Here is a 21,817-nt window from a genome sequence, read left to right as displayed (position 1 = left end):
GGGATGGCTAACGTGGATTTAAACTACATTTGCACCCTTCCAATCCTGGGCTGCTTTAGGAGTTGGAGAGCCTCCTGGCATAACTTTGGCAGCCCCGGGGCCCTGTATAATTTATAGCCTCCCCAGGGCTATTATATGTTCCTCAGCATTGCACAGAACCTTCAAAGAACAGGGTGCTGCAGCTCTGCCCTGCCACGCTTCTCCCCTCCCTACTCTTCTGCCCCAAAGCACACCCCTATGCCAGGGCTTGTGAGGTGGTTCTTGGGAGACAGCCTTATAGCTCTCTTCCATAGTATCTTCACTGTGAGACTCCTCCCCATGAAAGTTACCAGGCTTTTAGGGCCCCTTTACACTGCATTAAAGGTCCACTGCAGGGGTGGAGATCTCGCCATATGTTGCTGTGAAACAATCACATCAAACCTTAAAAACCCTCTTGAATTTCACTGAAAAAATCTTATTTTAATCCTCACCAGAGGATGGTCAGACAGAATGACCAACATGACCAGGGACAAGCCCTCCATTTAATTAAGATCCTCTAGAGAAGGAGGTGCTGTCAGGACTGAGGAGTATCCTTATCTCTGAACAAGTTTACCCTTCTCACTCCTCCACCCATGTGCAAGTCTCCTCTGCTCCAGGCCCAAGAAGTAGAAAGGAACTATAAGAGTCCAAGGAGCTGGTAATATTCTTAAAGTATCTTGTGAAGAAAAAAAAGCTTTTGTTGTGCCTAATGGACCTGATTCTCCCCTTGTTTATACCAATGTACAAATTCACTTCAATGGAGTTCCTCTTAATTTACACCAGGATAAGTGAGAGGAAAAATCAGACCACGGAGTTTCAAAAGAGGGAACTGGTGTTAAAACAACAGAAGAATAATTGCATTGTGGGCAGGAAAGCTCTTTGCAGATGCCATCTGTCCAAAAATAAAAAGCCAAACAAGAACACAAAACATATACCTAATGTGATTTAAAAGCATTATGCACAGATCTAATTTAAGTATGCTTGGCTGGCCACAGCTTGAGTCATTGTTGGCTTGGTTGTGGTGCTTGTACTCCCAGCTCTGCTAGCTGGGACGGCTGACTTCAGAACAGACTTATAAGTTATAAATAGAGGTGACTGGGCTGAAAAGACTGGGCTGAAAAGAAACCTGGATGAACTTTCTCCCATCATGAACCCAAGCATTCTTCAGAGAAGTTTTCCCTACCGCTTCCAAATCTGCCTTTTATTCTCTTGTTCTGCTCCCACTGAAGTCCCAACTGACTTCCTACCCTGAATCAAAGCTCCTACTCAGCTCAATCATTGACACATTGCTCCCCAATCATTGGCAGCTCCTACTTGCACAGCCCCACTGTTGGTTCCCACTGCAAGCTCCCACCCCAGAAAACTCCCAACCCCTCCTTCCCATTTCCACTCTCCTCATTTAATCATATTTTTGCCCTCTAATCCTAATCAGAGTTCCAAGAAGCATGGAGTGAGGCCTAGTATACTGATAGCAGGGGCTATCAAAATGGGGTGACTGATGGGGAAGGTGGAACCAGAGGAGAAGAGAGGAGCAGCCGCCAGAGACCTCTGTGAGGCAGTTAGCTTTCAATAAGCATCCAGGTTATTTCTCCACATCATTACAGGGTTTGCCCATCTCCCCTTATAAACACACTGGTTTGCTGATAGAGATCAATGGTTCCATGGCAGTGGTGTTTTGAGTATCTACAATGAATGCTGAAGCCCTAAAATTATTCCTGGCCTGCAGGGTAAATTCCACTGAGTAACCCAAGGTTCTTATTAGAAAAGGCACTGCCTTCCTGAGAGACCAGGTGGAATTTTCAACCTCCAGGATGATAAAAGCCCACTTTTCACACACCATACATGCATGCATGATTCGATTTCCTCAATGTCATACTGGGGGCCTGTCAGAACCAACAGCTTGCTTCAGGCTAGCCAGTCCATGCTCCTCCCTGGGCTGGGAGACCAGCAGGGAATTCCAAAGACTCTATGAAAATGGATCATTAGATATTTATTTACTATTGCATTTCATTCTTAAAATAGGTCATTCATGCAAAACCATTTTATTTTATCAGTGAGTTTTCAAAGTCAGTGCGGTTGTCCCCAAATTAATTATCTGAGTCAGTGCCAGTAAGTACCCTGATGCAACCATAGACCACTTTACACATTGTCAGTAGATGACTGGAAAAGCTGCACCCACTTTCTTAGCCATTTGCAAGGTACTTTGAAGGTGGCCACCTTAAGGACAGCACAGCATTGAGGAAAATGAAGAAAAACCAAAAGGTTGCAGAATACATTTTAGATGAACATATTTATATCCACATTTGCAAGAATACGCCATGGAAAACAGCAAACAGCAGTAACTAATTCCACTAAATCCTCTGAGAGAAGAGGAAGATTTTTCACTCTTTGAAACACAGTAATGGAAAAGCAATTCCCACATGCCCTGCCAGATGCAATCATCTTGTTTGAAGATATATATAATTATATATGTTAAATGCATCAGTCCACTTTCAAGATTAGTAATAATGATCTTACATTTTAATATAGTCTTTCATCCCCGAGAAGTCCTAAAAGGCTTTACAAACTTAAGCAGGACCACTGCAGCTACCTCTGGGGTGAAACTCAGCAGTTGTTTAACAGCTACATATATTGCAAACTATATATTATGGACTAAATAATGGCTGTCCCATAATGAGTACACTGGAGGGAGGTAGAAAGAGGGCGCAAGGAAACCTGTTTCCTGTCCCTGAAAAAGCTGTCCCCAGACCTTGAGACATGATGGGCCTGCACATCCTTAGCACAAGGGGCGAATGGTATGTCCCACAAAACAGCACCACTACTTGCTGAGAGATTAAGACTTGGTTCTTCACATATAGGCTGGAAAGGCCTAGAACAGAGATCGGCAACCTTTGGTACACAGCGGCCAGCACATCCCTCGACTCGCGCCTCTTCCCGCAGCCCCCATTGGCCTGGCGGCGAACCACAGCCAGTGGGAGCTACGATCGGCTGAACCTGCAGACGCTGCAGGTAAACAAACCGTCCTGGCCCACCAGCAGATTTCCCTGCTGGGCCATGTGCCAAAGGTTGCCGATCCCTAGCCTAGAATCTTAATAAGATTGACTAGCTGCATGATTTAGACATTCCATCCACAACAGAGAATGTATTGGGATGAAATTCATCCCTGTAATGAAGGCCCAGGCAAGGTTCCACATGAGGGAAAGCATGGGGGAGTCATACGTGGAAAGGTCTCATACAGGAACTAGATGCCTTGGGAAGTGGTGATGGGGGGTGGACTTTGTAAGACTACAGTTCCTGTGTTTATGCACAGATCTAGTTGCCTTTATATCCTGCTGGAGACTGTTGCTGCTACTATTGCAGGTCACAGCCTGGACTGTCTGTCACCCTGGCTCTGAGTTGGAGATGGGGATTTTATAACTCTGTGCATTTTATTGGCCTAAAGCCTGGTATCTCAAAGATAAAGTGAATTTTTCCCTCAGGGCTTAAGTAATGTGGAGATTTTTGCATGGGCTGTGCATTGGCACTCAGGTAAACTTCATCCAAAATGAGAAATATTAGAAGTTACACAATCATTTTTAATATTGGCAGATAAAGAAAATGTGCTGTTTTTAGCAAGCAGGAAATCAAGATTCCACTATCCTTTATTGAATGCAAATCCAGTACCTTTGGTATGATATTTTGGGACTTGGCAGTGGTGTGAATAAGAATGATTCTCCCCAAACAAAATTTGTTTCATTATTTTGAAAGGGAAAAAAAGATTGTAATTAGAGGATAAGGATTAGCCAAAAGAAGTAACTTTACAGTCTTTTGGGGCTTGTCTACACTTACCGAGGGATCGGAGAACAGTGATCGATGCATCGGCAGTGAAGACCCACTAAATCAACCGCCAATCGCTCTCCCATCGACTCCTGTACTCCACCAGATCGAGAAGAGTAGGGGGAGTCGACGGGAGAGCGTCTCCTGTTGACATGCGTAGTGTGGACCCCGCGGTAAGTAGATTTAAGCTATGTTGATTTGAGTTACGCTATTCACATAATTCAAATTGCGTAGCTTAGATTGACTTTCCCCTGTAGTATAGACAGGGCCTAAGATAAGATTGTATTTCAGTGTAAGATAAGCTTGTAAAGGTAAATCATCCTCAGGTCTTTCCTCAGTATTTATGGATGGGATCGTAATATTGAATGTTGAGGGGAAAAAAATACTGCAGTTTGCACATGAATATGTGGACCATTGTGCTTAAACACTTGAGTAAGGAGGCCAGAAAGCTGAACTGGATAACTGCATTACACACCATCTGAAACAGACTCTGGCCCCACCCACTCGCCGCTATCCTATTGCTTACAAAAGGTATATGGAGTCCAACTCTGCCAGCCTTTTGTGGAGTAGCACCTTGTTTGATTTCAATGGGATGACTCACAGTAAGTTGCAACTTTCCAGAGAGAAGGAAGGTAGAATCACATCAGCACTTCCGTGAAAGGACAGATCTAAAAGTAAATCGAAGTCTGAAGTAAATCCAAGTTTTGCCATGTACTTCAATGAGAGCAGAATTTGGCCCTCAAACAGGGCTGCTGTTGGATCACCCCATCCAGGAACTCTAAGGAGGAAGGGTTCCTATTTCTGGCCCTGTTCTTTACAGCTCACTCACCACCATGGTATGCAAGTAGAATATTGATGTTCATATATTATCCATCCATGAATACTGACCCAAGTGACTATTGTCTAAGGAATTGTTCTTCTCTTCTGTCTGACCCTCAAATATAAGTTACAAGCATAACCTTCCTCCTCCACTCTCAAGCATAGTCCTTGGCCTTTTTCACAAGCAACCTTAGCTGGAAGCAAAGAAAGCTTTTAGGAGAACAGGGCACTTTTAGAGGCTTTTAAATCATAAATAGTATCCAGAAAGTAATGATAAAATAGACAAAGGTTTGGCAAATCCCTATTATGAGTTATAGAATAAAACACTCAATGATAGAAGATGAGTGAAAGAGGGAGACTTTCCATGGGCTTTAATGGGTTTGGAGTCATTCATTTAAGGTCAAATTTGTGGAGAAAGTCTTTGTGCACATTCTCCGTGCTGGGGTAAATTTCACAAGTATTTAGGCTCAAATTGATCATGAAGAAAAGGAATGGTAATAAATAATGTGACTGACATATGTATTTCAAACACAAGTAGGGTTTCAGTATGTGTGTTTTGCACCTATTATTTTATTTTTTCTGTGATTAAAGATGAACTGAAACCACAAAGCTTGGATCCTGATTGATATACTCCAAAGGTCAGGGGCATTTAGATGCAGAGTTTGGATGAAGTATGGGTGGTTCGGCCCATTTGCAGATATTTGGATCTGGATTCGAATTTCACACACACACACACACACACACACACACACACACCCCTCCTCCCCACCAAGTTCAGGGTTTTTTGGATCCAGTCTATTTATTCAGATCCATCCCTAGTCCTTATAAACCTTTAAAGAACTGCTGAAACAGAATCACATCATATGCTTCATGATTTAACTGCATGTCTACAATACGGTCAGAGGGCTAAATATCTGCACAGACAATCTGTCCCTGGGACACAGCAGTACTGTACAAAGCTGATCAATGACAGGTTGTTAATGCTGGTGAATTCAAACCAGACACCACTTTGTTTTTAAAATGAAAAATTACTGAAAGACAATGAAGAACTACCTAAAAATCAGTTTAGTTGTAATAGCAATAAACAACAATAGCTACAATTGAAGAATTAAACGTATCCATAAAGAGAGGACATCATTTAACTAATCTGACCATTAAATTTCATAGAAATCATAGATTATCAGGGTTGGAAGGGACCTCAGGAGGTCATCTAGTCCAACCCCCTGCTCAAAGCAGGACCAATCCCCAATTTTTGCCCCAGATCCCAAATGGCCCCCTCAAGGATTGAACTCACAATCCTGGGTTTAGCAGGCCAATGCTCAAAACACTGAGCTATCCCTCCCCGCATTTAGAAATACCAATACCACATTTAAGAGATGGAGCATATGGGAAGATAGGGAGTTACAGTGCTTTTCAGTCTGTCACCACACACAAACCAGCAAAGCAAAAAAAAAAACTATAAGATCAAACATTAGCTCTGGTACAATAGTCTAGAAAGAATAAGTAGCTGTTGACACCCAGATAGCAGCTATCAAAACAGCACCACGGCAGTTTCAAGAGAAGATGTGTTGAGTATATGAAAGGCATTTTATAAATCTAAGCAAGATATAGGAGAGAAAGGCAAACCAGGAGAAGTTATTTCAGGTAGAACTTTAAGGGCTATAGAGGGGGAAATTGGTCTGTGTTTTGTTCCTAAACAAGTCTGTGCAAACTCTGGAAAAGGTTGCCACACAGAATGGTATTGTGAAACTCTGGCTCTTAAGATGAGTTAGCATATAAATTAAATGCCCTGAAAACAAGCAGCTTCTATTATTCTATCTGGGGTTACATGAGCAAAAGATATGAAGTTGTATATTTCTAATGGATGCCTGTATATTTTAAATCTTGGGCCTTTTTTTGAAATGCATATCATGTGCAGCTTGTAGGCTCCTGGCACGTTGTCAATTTGGCCCTTGTTGCAAAATCTGGGGACCTCTGCTTCAACTGAATCCACTGATACAGACTCCATCAAGCATCGACCAGCAATATTGTTCTTGCTGTCAGGCTGGCATTTCAGTAAGAGAAAAGGGCAAACTAACACACACACACAGCTATTCCATTACACCACATCACAGATGCATGGGTTTGCCTCTAATCTAGGCAAAGAATATCCATTTACAATTGTTGCCCATAAAATCTTTCCAATGTTGTCTTTACAATATACTGAAATATATAATATTGCCTGAACTTCCCTCTATTTAATAAAGGGGCTACATGAGGAAATACTGAAGTAACATTAGTTACCTCAGGCAACTGAGCATTTTTTTAAAGGAAGATCATTGCAAATCTTGCAATTATATGTGGGGCTCAGTGTAGAGGGCTGCCTTCCCCAGAGAGAGGTATACAAAGCTACTGCGTAGAGTTGTATACCCACCATAAGTCACAGAGAAAAGTCATATAAAGTTGGTACACATGACTGGAATTCTTTCAGAAAGAATTCAATACAGCTAAAAAGAAAAGTTGCTTTGACTTTGACAACACAGTCCTTCTATACATATCGTTCAGCTTCTGCGATATTTGGCCGTGTGGCCATCGGCATGAGGAAATATTTGACACCAGTGTTATTTCAAATGTTCAGCAAACGTTCAGCATGACTCGGAGAGCAAGACGATCTTCAGGTGCTGAGCACGCTTAATTCTCATTAACATTAAATGGGGTTTGAGGTCACATCTCTCTCGGGGATGGAGAGGGAAACTCTGCCTAGCAAGATTAGTCATTAAATAACTAATGGTGGATGAGCAGGTTTAATTAAAGTAACAGCCAAACATTTTAAAGAATAAAGTTCAGGTACCTTTCCCCCCAACCTCCACCCCCATATACAATGGATGTGCTTTAAAAAGTTTATTTTGGTTCTAGAGACATTATCACCTCTATTAATATTCCCCATTTTAGGTATAAGGACTATCTCTGAAGCTTGCAATATCACTACAACTGGAATGGATTTTTAAAGAGTATTCACTGTATATAGCTCTTATTCTTGCATAATATTTTGTTGCTTTTCTGACCAGAGGTCGACAGTCAGCGTTGGGTCACTGGTTTGATGATGTCAGTCCTGATTTCCCACTTAACAGAATGGACCACGTGAAGGTCATCATCATCTTCCACACCAACTTGTGGATAGACAACTAAATCAGACTACGTGAACTGTAAAATCAACACCTCTACTCTGGCTTTCTGTATTAGCAAACATCAAATGTCCAGCTATCTATTGAGATATACCCACAGCACGGGAACTTAAACATGCAGAACACTAGACAAAACTACTCATCTGGCAGATTATGGATAACATATCCCAACAATGCCTGAAATCACAAAAACCACCATGGACCACGTGACCACCTCATGTCTCTGGATCTGACCAGGGAATGGCAAAGTGTCTGGACCTCATCTATCATTCCAAAAAAGCACATTATTACTGACCCAACAAGCCACCCTCCCAGTTTCAACCTGCCATGCAGACTTTGGACCACACTGAACTGCAGATGAACAAACCATGGACGATGTGGCTATTTGATGTATAAGTGGAAAGTCAAAGACCTCCTTTCTTGCGACTGCAGTGAGAACATCCAAACCATTGAACGCATCATAATGCAGTTCCCCAAATACGGATTCAAAGGTGAATTGGATGATATCGACGTCACCGAGGAATCCTTGAAATGGCTTATGGACCTACAACTGCATCTACAGAACGTTGCTACATGCAATGTGTGTGCATGAGAGAGAGTTCTCTTGCATAGTTCTGCACTACTCGCTTCCAGTAGTTGAATCTGACATGGCAGGAGACCTAGTGGCTAAGAGTCTGAAATATGTCTTATGGGAAAAGTGACTGTGAAGACATTTGTCATATACACATTGTATTGTCCTCTCCTCTTCCTCCTTGCATTGTATTTTACATAATGTTTCCAAGTCCATTTAACTTTCAACAAACAATATAAAAGTCCTTGGCTAGATTTGTTGTAACTAGTATTAGCTATAAATTAACAGGTTCAGAGTCTACAGCTGGAATCACAACAGATCCTCCAGGAATGAGATGTTGTATTTAACAGAGAGAAAACCTTAGCATGTCTATCTCTCACATAAGCATAGTAATTCTTTAAGGATATTTAAGGTTATTGTTTTACTAAAAAGCAAGAAGGGAAATAGTGTGGATCTCTTCTTGGCCATCATTTCCATTGGGCCTGAGGGTAACTACAGAAGATGCAGCAAGATTTGCGTGCATTAGTTCATGCTGCTGGCTAGAAATTAGATTAGATTATTTGATTTTCCCCCTACCTCCTGGCATCCATCCCATTCTTCTGTGGATGTTTCAAAGCTCACTGTGGAGTCCTGGAAGAACAGATATTTTAGGAAACAAGTTTTACATCACACCTGCTGTTTGGAGAACATATGCTAACTTTTGGAAGAACTTATTCTGTGACTTATAGAACTTAATGAGGAAAAAAAATAAATAAAATCACTTGTGTGAAAACTGGGCCTTACTCTAGTACCTATTTAGCACTCTGTTCAAATATAATAAAGATCCTGTGCAGTGCTATTAAACTGTATTTCAAGATCATTCTCCTATTACATGGTCAGGACATGTGTTCTTTTCAATTTTCTCCAAAAGAAATTGTCAATGGGGAATCACTCCTGAATGTGGCTGTTTCAGTGGGGATCTGCAGGTATCTGTTCTATTTGATCAATGCTCTAGAGATAAATATAAAATCATTGTTCATAAAATCTGCAGATGGTACAAAGGCTAACAGAAAGATAAATAATAATGAGAACAGGGATCTGCATCACTTGGTAAGCTGGACACATTCAAACAAAACGTGTTTAAATAAACTCAGATGCAAGGTCATACGTCTGGAAGCTAAAAATGCAGGCCATACCTACAGAATGGGGAGCTGTATCCTGGTAAGTGGTGCCTCTGAAAGGTATTTAGGGAACAAACAACTGAACATGACCTCCCAGTGCAATGCTGTGCTAAAGAAGGGATAACGCAATCCTGGGATGTGTAAACAGGGGAGTACTGAGTAGGAGTAGGGAGGTGATTTTACCTCTTCATTCAGCATTTGTTAGACTGATACTGGAATACTGTAGCCAGTTCCAGCATCCACATTTTAAAAAGTTTTTTTTAAATTGAAGAGGGTGTGGAAAGAACCACAAATATAATTTGAAAGCTGGAAAAATCTCTTACTGTGAGAGATTTAAGGAGCTCCAATCTGTTTAGCTTATCAAAAGATGACTGAGATGTGACTTGATTAGTGTATAAATATCTTCGCATGGAGAAAATAGCACATACCAAAGGGCTCTTTGTGCCTTCCTCCACTAGATTAACTAGAACCAGTGGCTGGAAGTTAATGCCAGACAAATTCAAGTGACAAATAAGGCAAAAAAATTTAACAGTGAGGATTGTTTAACGATTGGAACAAACCACCAATGTAAATGGTCGATTCTCCATCTCTTCAAGTCTTCAAATCAAATGTTATGCTCTCGTCAAACACAAGTTATTGGGCTCAACACAGAGGTAACTGGATGGAATTTAATGGTCTATGTTATACAGGAGGTCAGACTAGATGATCTAATGCTCCCTACTGAGCTTAAAATCTATGAACCAGTGGGAGCTTTGGCTCATTAAGGACTGTAGGAGTTGTTCCATGGTAAGGAGCGAGACGCAAATGCTGGTCACTAGTTTGAAAAGCAGTTTTGTGCATCTTTTCAAAGCACATACTGCTAAATTGAGCTGTGAGGACAAACATTCATCTCAAAGGCATCTGTGAGAGATTAGCATCCATTTATTGTGGCCACTAAGTACAAACAATTCTGTACAAAACACACGCATTGCTGGCATTGTTCCACTGAAAGTCAATGAACATATGCTGATTCACACCAGCTGAGGATTGGGCCCAAATACAACTCGTCAGAACATTGCTTTAAAATGAAGGATGGTTGAAGCCCAGTTTTCTGTGCTAAAAGTCCCCAACTAACCAAGCTTTTAACTTATCCTTGTTTAAGCACTCTTTCAGGGGTCAGCTACTTCTTGATATTCCTGGCAGGATTGTAATGAAAAATAGTCCACCTTGCCTCTGTTGTTGTACCCCACTGCTTTCCCTTCTGTCCCTGGCTGAGTCACAATTCAAATTATTTACTCTTCCAAAATAAATTCAGCATAATGGACTGGCCACAGCACTAGCTGGGAAGCCTTTTGTTTTTACAGCTTTGCCTGCAAATTGCCCAGTCTTTTAGGCAGGAAAGTCAGGACACAAATCTCCAGGGCATTCCTTTCCAGAATGCTGTAGCCTCTAGCTTCCTAAAAAGTCATTCAGCAGCACAAGCAGCAGCATGGTGGTGAGACGGCGAAAAAGAGGAAGAGTGACTTTTTTATTGTATTTATAATCAATAGGCCATTTTACATTCTGTACAATTGGTCCCAATCCCTAACACAGATGATTTTCCTATGTAGCTCTGGAACCCAAACCATACTTGCAATACTTCTCCATTACCTACAGAGTATTGGTTATAGATTGTTCAGGATGAGAAAGAAATAGCTGGACATCATCTGTGCAGTCTTGATTTCTATACTCGGTACGTTCCTTATTGCTCTGTCCCAACAGTCAAAGGGCTTAAGTGATATATCAAAAAGAAAAGCTGAGAGAATGCAGCCCTGTCACATCCCTCTTCTAGTGTTAAAATTGTAAAATAGTGAAAGTTAAAAAAAAATGATCTGGAAATCTAATTCTTAGTAGAGTTTGAAAGAAGAACTCCCACTCATCCTGATCAAAAGCCTTGGCTACATGCTCCAAGATTAACTGTAGTTAGGCCCTTCAATTGAGCCATGTAAAATCACATTCATCACCCCCTAGCATTATCTGGTCCATGAAAGCCTTGTAAGAATCAGCTTCATCATAACCAGGTCTAGGTAGCTAGCTAGCACATTGGTCAATATTTTAAAGTCAGCATTTACAAAATACCCTACTATTAGGAAAAGTTCCAAGGGGTCTAAAATGTCCACATTAAGCCATGACACATATTGTGGTACAGGGGAACTATGAGGCAATGGAGTCCTGGGGTATACACAGAGATATAGAAGTTTGACAACCCATATAGATTTATATAGCTTAAGGGATCCGTTTGATGATTATTTCCCTGAGATATTTTCATAAGTATCAATTTTGCTTCCAAGATTGAAAGTGCTAGTAGCACCAGAGGAGTAGACAGCGAACTACAGACTGCAACAGAGTCAAATGAATGGCGTTTTTGTTCGCTTTTGCAAGAACTCTAAGAGTTGGTGCAACTATGTTAAAAAACGTGGGTGTTTCCTGTCAATGTTTTCATCACATTTCACAGCTACTAAATGCTGACTCATTTATTACATTTCTGACATTTAAAAAACAAGCAAAGCTCAACCAATGGTGCTGCCAACCGCTAACTGTTTCTTTCCTAACCCAAAATGGATTCATTACCTGTTGACCATGTCCTGTGAATTGTTCCAAATTATCACAGGGAAATGCTTTCTTGCATGTGGAGTCACAAGATGGTTGTTAACAGCAGAGGAGGGCGAGATTCCTTTCCTGACTTCCCACTGCTTGGATGATTTCCTCCTTGTTAATGGGATTCCTTGCAACTTTTCTGGGACCCAGTATATTGGGGAGTAGGTCATTTTCATCAGAACACAACCTTATTTCAGTTGGAAAGGGTTGCAGTTTTAACTCTCGAACCTCATAACATAGCCCTGAAGAGAGGTTGGGCTCAAAATGTTAGGTGATGAAAGGTCAGAAAGCTAAACTACATGTTGTTTCTGCTTGTGGGAGCTGATGGCTCTTCTTGAAGATTTTATTTTTTTCATCGATGCCTTATATTTCTTTGTGATTTTGAGGGAGCAACGTTCCCAAACAGTACTGCTCCCACTGATGCATCTACCCTGTAAATGTTAGCTATTCACCATCATAGGTGCTGGAACTAGGGGCGCAGGGGGTGCTGCTGCACCTGCTGGCTTGAAGTGGTTTCCATTATATACAGGGTTTACAGTTTGGTTCAATGGCTCTCAGCACGGCTCTCAGCACCTCCACTATACAAATTGTTCCAGTACCCCTGTTCACCATAAGATTGTATTGCCCAAGGAATTAGTTGATCTGCACACTAATTTCAGCAGAATATGTTCCATTTGCACATTTCCTGGATTTGTTATTTCCTGGACAAGTGGCCTATTATGAAAAGTATTACAATTACCATGAAGTCAATTGGTTGGATCTGTGTAAGAGAAGCCATGGTGTGGCCAGAGATTTATACCAGGTTGAAAGCTATGTAAATATTATGAAAATACAGTTTAAATAGATAGTACTATCAGAATAACACCACTCACCACATCTTCATTCCAATATTTATCCCCCTACAACAGTGCTGATAAAAAGAGAAAAAGTATCCAAGGGTATGGCTGGAAAACTGGATATAAAGTATTAAATACTCCCATCAGAATTAATTCTTATAGTTAGGGCAAGAAACAAGTATAGAATTGTTGCTATAAAGAAAGTTAACTGCTCGTTGAAATATTTATAGAACTGTATGAGCTGGGAGGTCAAGACACAGCCTTACCACATTCATCATGTCTAAGAGCAGAGAGCTCGGATCTGCAATAGTACCCTCATCTGCTGATAAAGAGATTGTTGTCTGAACATTCTGCTGCTTGGGTTCTAATTTAGAATAGCCTAATTCGCTCAGCATGAGATGGAACGTTGTGTAAACCAGCATCTTTGAGCAGATATATATATATATATATATAGATATAGATATAGATATAGATATATATATATATATATATATATATATATACACACATACACACACACACACACACACGGATTGCATGTGGTGACCAAAAATAGCCTATACACCTGTAGATTCATGTACAACATATATTGCATATATGCTCGCACTAGTTAATTGTAAGTTCTCTGTCACATCCCAAGGAGAAAAACTATCAAATCAGTGTAACGTCCAGCTACCCTGTGTGTTCTCAGCAGAGTTTGAACCTGGAAAATGCATCTTCACAGCACAGATCTCTATCACTTGAGCTAAAGGAATAGCTCAACTGGCCAGAAGCAGCAGGTAGGCATAACAGCGGACCAGTTACTCAATGGGGGGGGGGGGGGGGGTTGTTTCATGTTCAACCTCAGCCTGGACCAGTCCACACAAGAGATCCAATTCCTGGACACTATGGTGCTAATAAGCGATGGTCACATAAACACCACCCTACACCAGAAACCTACTGACCGCTATTCCTACCTACATGCCTTCAGCTTTCACCCAGATCACACCACAAGATCCACTGTCTACAGCCAAGCTCTACGATACAACCGCATTTGCTCCAACCCCTCAGACAGAGACAAACACCTACAAGCATTCTTACAACTACCAGACCCACCTGCTGAAGTGAAGAAACAGATTGACAGAGCCAGAAGAGTACCCAGAAGTCACCTACTACAAGACAGGCCCAACAAAGAAAATAACAGAACGCCACTAGCCGTCACCTTCAGCCCCCAACTAAAACCTCTCCAACGCATCATCAAGGATCTACAACCTATCCTGAAGGACGACCCATCACTCTCACAGATATTGGGAGACAGGCCAGTCCTTGCTTACAGACAACCCCCCAACCTGAAGCGAATACTCACCAACAACCACACACCACACAACAGAACCACTAACCCAGGAACCTATCCTTGCAACAAAGCCCGTTGCCAACTGTGCCCACATATCTATTCAGGGGACACCATCACAGGGCCTAATAACATCAGCCACACTATCAGAGGCTCGTTCACCTGCACATCCACCAATGTGATATATGCCATCATGTGCCAGCAATGCCTCTCTGCCATATGGTCAAACTGGACAGTCTCTACGTAAAAGAATAAATGGACACAAATCAGATGTCAAGAATTATAACATTCAAAAACCAGTCGGAGAACACTTCAATCTCTCTGGTCATGCAATCAGAGACATGAAGGTCGCTATCTTACAACAAAAAAACTTCAAATCCAGACTCCAGCGAGAAACTGCTGAACTGGAATTCATTTGCAAATTGGATACTATTAATTTAGGCTTAAATAGAGACTGGGAGAGGCTAAGTCATTATGCAAGGTAGCCTATTTCCCCTTGTTTTTTCCTCCCCCCCCCCGCCCCCAGACGTTCTGGTTAAACTTGGATTTATGCTGGAAGTGGCCCACCTTGATTGTCATGCACATTGTGGGGAGAGTGGTCAGTTTGGATGAGCTATTGCCAGCAGGAGAGTGAGTTTGTGTGTGTATGGGGGTGGGGGAGTGAGAAAACCTGTATTTGTGCTGGAAATGGCCCACCTTGATTTTCATGCAGGTTGTAAGGAGAGTGGTCACTTTGGATAGGCTATTACCAGCAGGAGAGTGAGTTTGTGTGTGGGGTTTTTGGAGGGGGGTGAGGGGGTGAGAGAACCTGGATTTCTGCAGGAAATGGCCCACCTTGATTATCATACACATTGTGAAGAGAGTGGTCACTTTGGATGGGCTATTACCAGCAAGAGAGTGAGTTTGTCTGTGGGGCGGAGGGTGAGAAAACCTGGATTTGTGCTGGAAATGGCCCAACTTGATGATCACTTTAGATAAGCTATTACCAGCAGGAGAGTGGGGTGGGAGGAGGTATTGTTTCATGGTGTCTGTGTATATAATGTCTTCTGCAATTTCCACAGTATGCATCCGATGAAGTGAGCTGTAGCTCACGAAAGCTCATGCTCAAATAAATTGGTTAGTCTCTAAGGTGCCACAAGTCCTCCTTTTCTCTTTCCACAGCCATACAATCTGCTGATTTGCAACTATTACAGGGAACCTCCAATAGCTTTTCCATACTTCACTGCAAATCAAGGTAATTTACGTTACTGTCTCTCTGAAGTACAATACTGCAGTAACTGGACATGCCCTAAAGTGTTCTCCATCAATATTGTCAGATTATTCCTTCAACCAGAGAGGGACGATAAAAAAAGAGACAAACAAGGGAGATAAGAAGGGAGACCAGAAAGTCATTTTATCACAGCAAGTGACAAACATATAATTATGTTTTTAACAGACAGCAAGTAAGGAAAATGGGTTACGTTTATAGCAATTTTTAAATAACAAATTCAGCTAAAGAATAAAGTGATGACATCTCATATACTTGTGATCAATAAATAATGAGCATAGAGAACACAGATATTTATCTTGATGTTAAATAGACATTTCTTCAATACTCACCAAAGGCTAAATGAATTTTGCCTTTATTTCCTCCCCAAACCCCAGAGATTTTTCCCTAGACCTCATGTATAAGTTCATAAAAACCTCAGACTGCCTTTGTGCCATCAAGCATGCTAAAAGGGAAATGATAAGTTCTTACGTGGTATTTGTAATGTTTCTGGTTTTAAAAAAATATGAGTATAGTCACTAATCTGAGTTAAATGATACACTCACCATTACAGTAAGAGATGAGAAAATGTTTGGATATAATCAATTCAGGGAATTTTGTCTTTGTCCGTCTTTGAAGTGTTAGGAACCAGATCTCAAAATTATCATATTTGCTCATTATTTGAAATTTTCAAAATTCTTCAGCACATTCTTTATTTGCACATTGTGAATTTACAGTTAAAAATTCAAACTGAAATGTGTTCTGTGTTGGTTAATTCCAAAGACGCAGACTGACACAAGTTACATATTTTTTACAGTCAGAGAGTTAATAAAATTTGCTTATGGAAATTTGCTTTTTACAAGAAGCCACAGTAATAAAGCATTGAAGCACAATAAGAAAGTACTGAAATGTTTGAAATAGGGCTGTGAAGAGATTTAAAAAATTCATTGCAATCTTAAATAATAATAGAATACCATTTATTTAAATATTTTGGATTATTTCTACATTTTCAAATATATTGATTTCAATTACAACATAGCACACAAAGTGTACAGTTCTCATTATATATTTATTTCAATCACAAATATTTGCGCTGTAAAAAACAAAAGAAATAGTATTTTTCAATTCACCTCATAGAAGTACTGTAATACAATCTCTTTATCATGAAAGTTTAACTTACAAATGTAGAATTATGTACAAAAAATAACTGCATTCAAAAATAAAACAATGTAAAACTTTAGAGCCTGTAAGTCCACTCAGTCCTACTTCTTGTTTAGCCAGTCACTCAGACAAACAAGTTTGTTCACATTTGCAGGAGATAACGCTGCCCACTTCTTGTTTACAAAGGCACCTGAAAGTGAGAGCAGGCACTCTCATGGCACTGTTGTACCTTGCGTAGCAAGATATTTACGTGCCAGATGCACTGAAGATTCGTATGTCCCTTCATGTTTCAACCACCATTCCAGAGGACATAGGTCCATGCTGATGATGGGTTCTGCTCAATAATGATCCAAAGCAGTGCAAACCAACACATGTTCACTTTCATCATCTGAGTCAGATGCCACAAGCAGAAGGTTAGTTTTCTTTTCAGTGGTTTGGGTTCTGTAGTTTCCACATCAGAGTGTTGCTCTTTTAAGACATCTGAAAGCACGCTCCACACCTCATCCGTCTCAGATTTTGGAAGGCACTTTGGATTCTTAAACTTTGGGTCGAGTGCTGTAGCTATCTTTAGATATCTCACATTGGTACCTTCATTGCGTTTTGTCAAATCTGCAGTGAAAGTGTTCTTAAAACGAACAACATGTGCTAGGTCATCATCCAAGACTGCTGTAATATGAAATACATGGCAGAATGTAGGTAAAACGGAGCAGGAGGCATACTGTCTCCCCCAAGCAGTTCAGTCAAAATTTAATTAAGGCTTTTTTTAAAAAAATGAGCGTCATCAGCATGGAAGCATGTTCTCTGGAATGGTGTCCGAAGCCTGAAGGGGCATACGAATGTTTAGAATATCTGGCCCGTAAATACCTTGCAATGCTGGCTACAAAAGTGCGATGCGAATGCCTGTTCTCACTTTCAGGTAACACTCTAAATAAGAAGAGGCCAGCATTATCTCCCGTCAGTGTAAACAAACTTGTTTGTCTTAGCAATTGGCTGAATAAGAAGTATTCAGTGGACTTGTAGGCACTAAAGTTTTACATTGTTTTGTTTTTGAGTGCAGTTATGTAACAAAAAAAAAATCTACATTTGTAAGTTGCACTTTCACAATAAAGAGATTGCATTACGATACCTGTATGAGGTGAATTGGAAAATATTGTTTCTTTTGTTTATCATTTTTACAGTGCAAATATATGTAATAAAAATAATAATATAAAGTGAGCACTATACACTTTGTATTCTGTGTTGTAATTGAAATCAATATATTTGAAAATGTGGAAAAACATCCAAAAATATGTAATACATTTCAATTGGTATTCTATTGTTTAATGGTGCGATTAAAACTGCGATTAATCACGATCAATTTTTTAATTGCGGTTAATTTTTTCAGTTAATCGCATGAGTTAACTGCGATTAATCAACAGCCCTAGTTTGAAGAAAATGAACAGTATCCTTTTTGCACATCCACCCCCACTTCTTTCTACACAGCTGTTTGGCTTTCCTTGCCACAACCAGCAGCTCACTTCTTGTTCCTCCTTCTTTTGTGTGTTTCAAGGCAAGCAAATGGCTTCCAGCATTTCTATTCTGCTAGCCTAGAACCTGGGAGCTTCCTGAATCAGAGTACAGCCCGTAGTCAACCACAATCCCACCATCACACTTTTTGTTCTTTCCTTCTGGTTTCAACTGGGAATGCCAATAGTTAAAAGCATGACATTTAAATGTGTTGTCATTTGTATTAACAACCAATCCAGCATCCCATTGTGATAGGCATTTTTAAAACCACTTTTCCCTGCATTGAAAAAATACAATCTTGTGACACCGGCTTCATTTCCTAAAGGCGCCCAAAAAGCAAAAGACAGCATGAATTATGTCTTCAGTACCACTAGCACTGATGAGATCCATAATCTCTCTAGGATCAATGATAAAGATGCTATTTTATTCTTTGCAATCTCATTTCATTTTACTCCAAGGCAAAGACACTTCCCACAGCTGTCCCTAACATTTTCATTCAACCTACACCTCCTCAGAACTGGTCGCTCTGTATCTTCTCTATTTAATTCATGGCTGAGCCACAGGAATGTGGTAACGTTAGTGAAAAAACAAACAAGAACCCACCAAAATTCTAAAACTGCAATGTTCTTTCGAAGAAGGCATTGCACTGGCACTCAGAGATCTCAGTGCAAAATCCAGCCCTGACACAGACTTTTGTAGGAATTTAGCCGAGTGGCTTAAAGCCAGAGCTGCAGCTCTTTTGACAATCCGCCCTCACCCCGCATTGTGGGTGCCGAGTACTTTTGAAAATCTGGCTTGATAGCAATGAACAAAAGGCTTCATTAAGCATTTATTTGCACAAAACATTCGACCTTTCTTTTCTAAATACATTTTAAAGGGGATTTAAACTCTCCTACCCACATTCAGAGTCTGCAGCTCAACAAAAAAAAAATGACCCCATGAGACTGTAGACACAGGTTGGGGCTCCAACCCTGAAGAGCGGAATTTTAAGGAGATTTATGAAAAAAAAGATTGGTATACTAAGTAAAAATTAAAAGCATAAAACAAGTATAAAATAAAACCCTTTGCTCATTTCCAAGGAGATCATAAAAAGTGGCTGGATATTGCATACTAAAGGGACTCTCAGACTAGAGCTATCCTTCTCCATCCTCTGATTAAACCTTCAAAAAGGTCAGACAGTACCAAAAAAAAAAAAGCTCTTCTGTTTTGAACTAGTTACCTGAAGGAAACTGTTTTGAGAATAGTCCCCTTGGCGCTAGGAAAGTAAGATCCAAGACCTACTGCTCAAAACACAAAAAAAGTAAAATAAATGGAAACTCAGAAGAGGAGAGCATGGCATTAGAACATTTAGGCAAGTTTCAGTTCCCTGCATGAAAAGGTAAATTATCAAGTAAATTGCACTGCATTAGCATCCTTTGTTGTGGTTCCATTGTCAAATAAATGAGATAAAATGCATTTCAATTTGCTCATTTCCACCATTAATCATTGTGATATCTGATTCTGAAATAATCCTTTTACCTTTTCCTAGGGGAAAAAACCCCAAAATTGGATTCTAGGAAGTTACTGAATGGCTACTTGGTAACACTGGGAATGAGGCTCTTACATAAAAGTTGTGTGAATATAATCAAAGCCATTGAATCATTAACAAAATAGCAACATTTACTAACAGGGAAATATGTTTTGGGCTTAAATAAAATGTAAAGGAGGACTTGTGACACCTTAGAGACTAACAAATTTATTTGAGCATAAGCTTTTGTGAGCTCCAGCTCACTTCATCGGATGCATTCAGTAAGGGAGCTGTAGCTCACGAAAGCTTATGCTCAAATAAATTTGTTAGTCTCTAAGGTGCCACAAGTCCTCCTTTTCTTTTTGCGGATACAGACTAACACGGCTGCTACTCTAAATAAAATGTGTATGCCAAAATGGATGCTGGGTGACATTTAAGTGTCATACATGCATGACACACCACAAGACAAGTCTTGTTACTATTTCATTTGCATGATTCAGATAAGACTAGAATGGGCAAAGTACTAGAAAATGCCACGTGTAGGAAACAATATTGAATTGGCAAGATGATGAATGACTCAACAGGTCTTTTCTATCTTTCTTTTATGAGTCTTTAAGCCTATTCTAGGAGAGTATGGACTCAGTTTTCTAGAAATGTAACTACACTGACTTAAATGAACTCCTGATTTACACCAGTGTTAACAGGCAAATCAGACCCCATAATTCTATGTTTGCAGTGCACCATTTGTATAGGGACTGAATTTAAGACTATGGATTAACACCCTAAGTGACTACTTGACTCCCTATTTTCAGAGCTAACTGCAAAACATGCGTGCCCATGGTTGTGTATATAAAAGAAAGCAGAACTCTTTCAGCTATTTCAACATTGCTGGTATCTAATGGGGCACACGATAAACTGACAGACAGCGAGATCGCCTGTCTCGCAGGTCTGTCCATGGTCTCATCAGGTTTGGCTAAACCATCTGGCTATTTCTAAGATACTTGTTTAAATTATTTTTCTACAAATCCCTTCTCTCTTTCTCTCATGCATGCACATTAAATAAAAAATAAATCACCCCCTCTCCCGCATGAACTAATAATGTAATTGCTCCTGCATGCATGGAAGGGAGGAAAAAATAAGACAGAAGATTAAGAATTTTTTCTCTTTTTAAAAAGACTAAAAAGAGCTCAGGAAGGAACGCTTGAAAGATAATTGAAATATCTAATCAGGCAGATAGAAGTCATGTATTGCTTAGCTCTAGCAAACAATTATCAAGGAATATAGTTCCTTGTACAGTGACTTACACTGCCTGATACTGAAGGAATCAGCATGGACCTATTGTGATGTGATTTGTAGTGACTGAATGTCAAACGGTGTGAAGAGACATTTCCAGTATGCTCCATGTTCTTACCAAACTCTTTGAAGCCCACAAAGGCATGATGACTTTTCAACATGTCTCCATAATGTCTGGAGGCAGACTTTTGTTAAGAAAATTTGCAGGGGTATCCACATCCAGTCAAGACCAAGACGTACCAGGACTTTATTGAGAATGCCTATTTTAAGGAGGCCTCCAACCTAGATTTTACTTGCCATAAGACAAGTAGACCAATTTAGGCCCGCACCCAGAACACATTTACTGAAGCATTTTACAGCCCTACGTAGCCACCTCCTCTCCCACCATCATGGCGACTACCCTGCTTTTATTGTATTCATTTCCTACAGCATTTTCACCTAGCCCTTAACATGACCTAAGCTATTATGTGCACCAGGAAAATTTTCACGACCACTTGCATCTAAAGTATCTATGAACTCAGTTAAATCTTTCAGCTATTTTAACATTGCTGGTGTCGAATGGGGCACACAATAAACTGACAATGAGATCTCCTGCCTAGCAGGTCTGTCCATGGTCTCATCAAGTTTGGCTAAACCATTTGACTATTCCTAAGATACTAGTTTAATTTTTTTTCTACAGCTACATACTCCAGCCATTGAATTTTCATCCTGGAGTGCGTAGGGGGCTCTTGGGGGTCATTTCAAAGTGTTTTTGAAGACAATCATCTCTTCTGG

The 21,817-nt window shown here is 40.3% G+C and overlaps 1 protein-coding gene across 6 annotated transcripts in view; it reads right to left on the bottom strand.

Annotated features, from left to right (window-relative positions):
* The window catches only part of FSTL4 (follistatin like 4), a 671,384-nt gene that overhangs the window by 385,802 nt on the left and 263,765 nt on the right, over positions 1-21,817 (bottom strand). Inside the window, exon 1 of one of the 6 annotated variants that reach the window (XM_074960462.1) lies at positions 8,965-8,989. The exons of the other annotated variants lie outside the window; for them this stretch is intronic. Within the exon in view, the coding sequence (XP_074816563.1) occupies positions 8,965-8,983 (19 nt within the window). The 5' untranslated portion in view covers positions 8,984-8,989. Of the gene's footprint in view, positions 1-8,964; positions 8,990-21,817 lie in introns of those variants that run through there. 6 annotated transcript variants of the gene reach the window in all.

The sequence above is a fragment of the Natator depressus genome, chromosome 8 (genome assembly GCF_965152275.1).
Source record: "Natator depressus isolate rNatDep1 chromosome 8, rNatDep2.hap1, whole genome shotgun sequence".
Lineage (NCBI taxonomy): Eukaryota > Metazoa > Chordata > Testudines > Cheloniidae > Natator > Natator depressus.
Note: the sequence above shows the minus strand (reverse complement) of the source record. Positions and strands in the feature narration are given on the sequence as shown.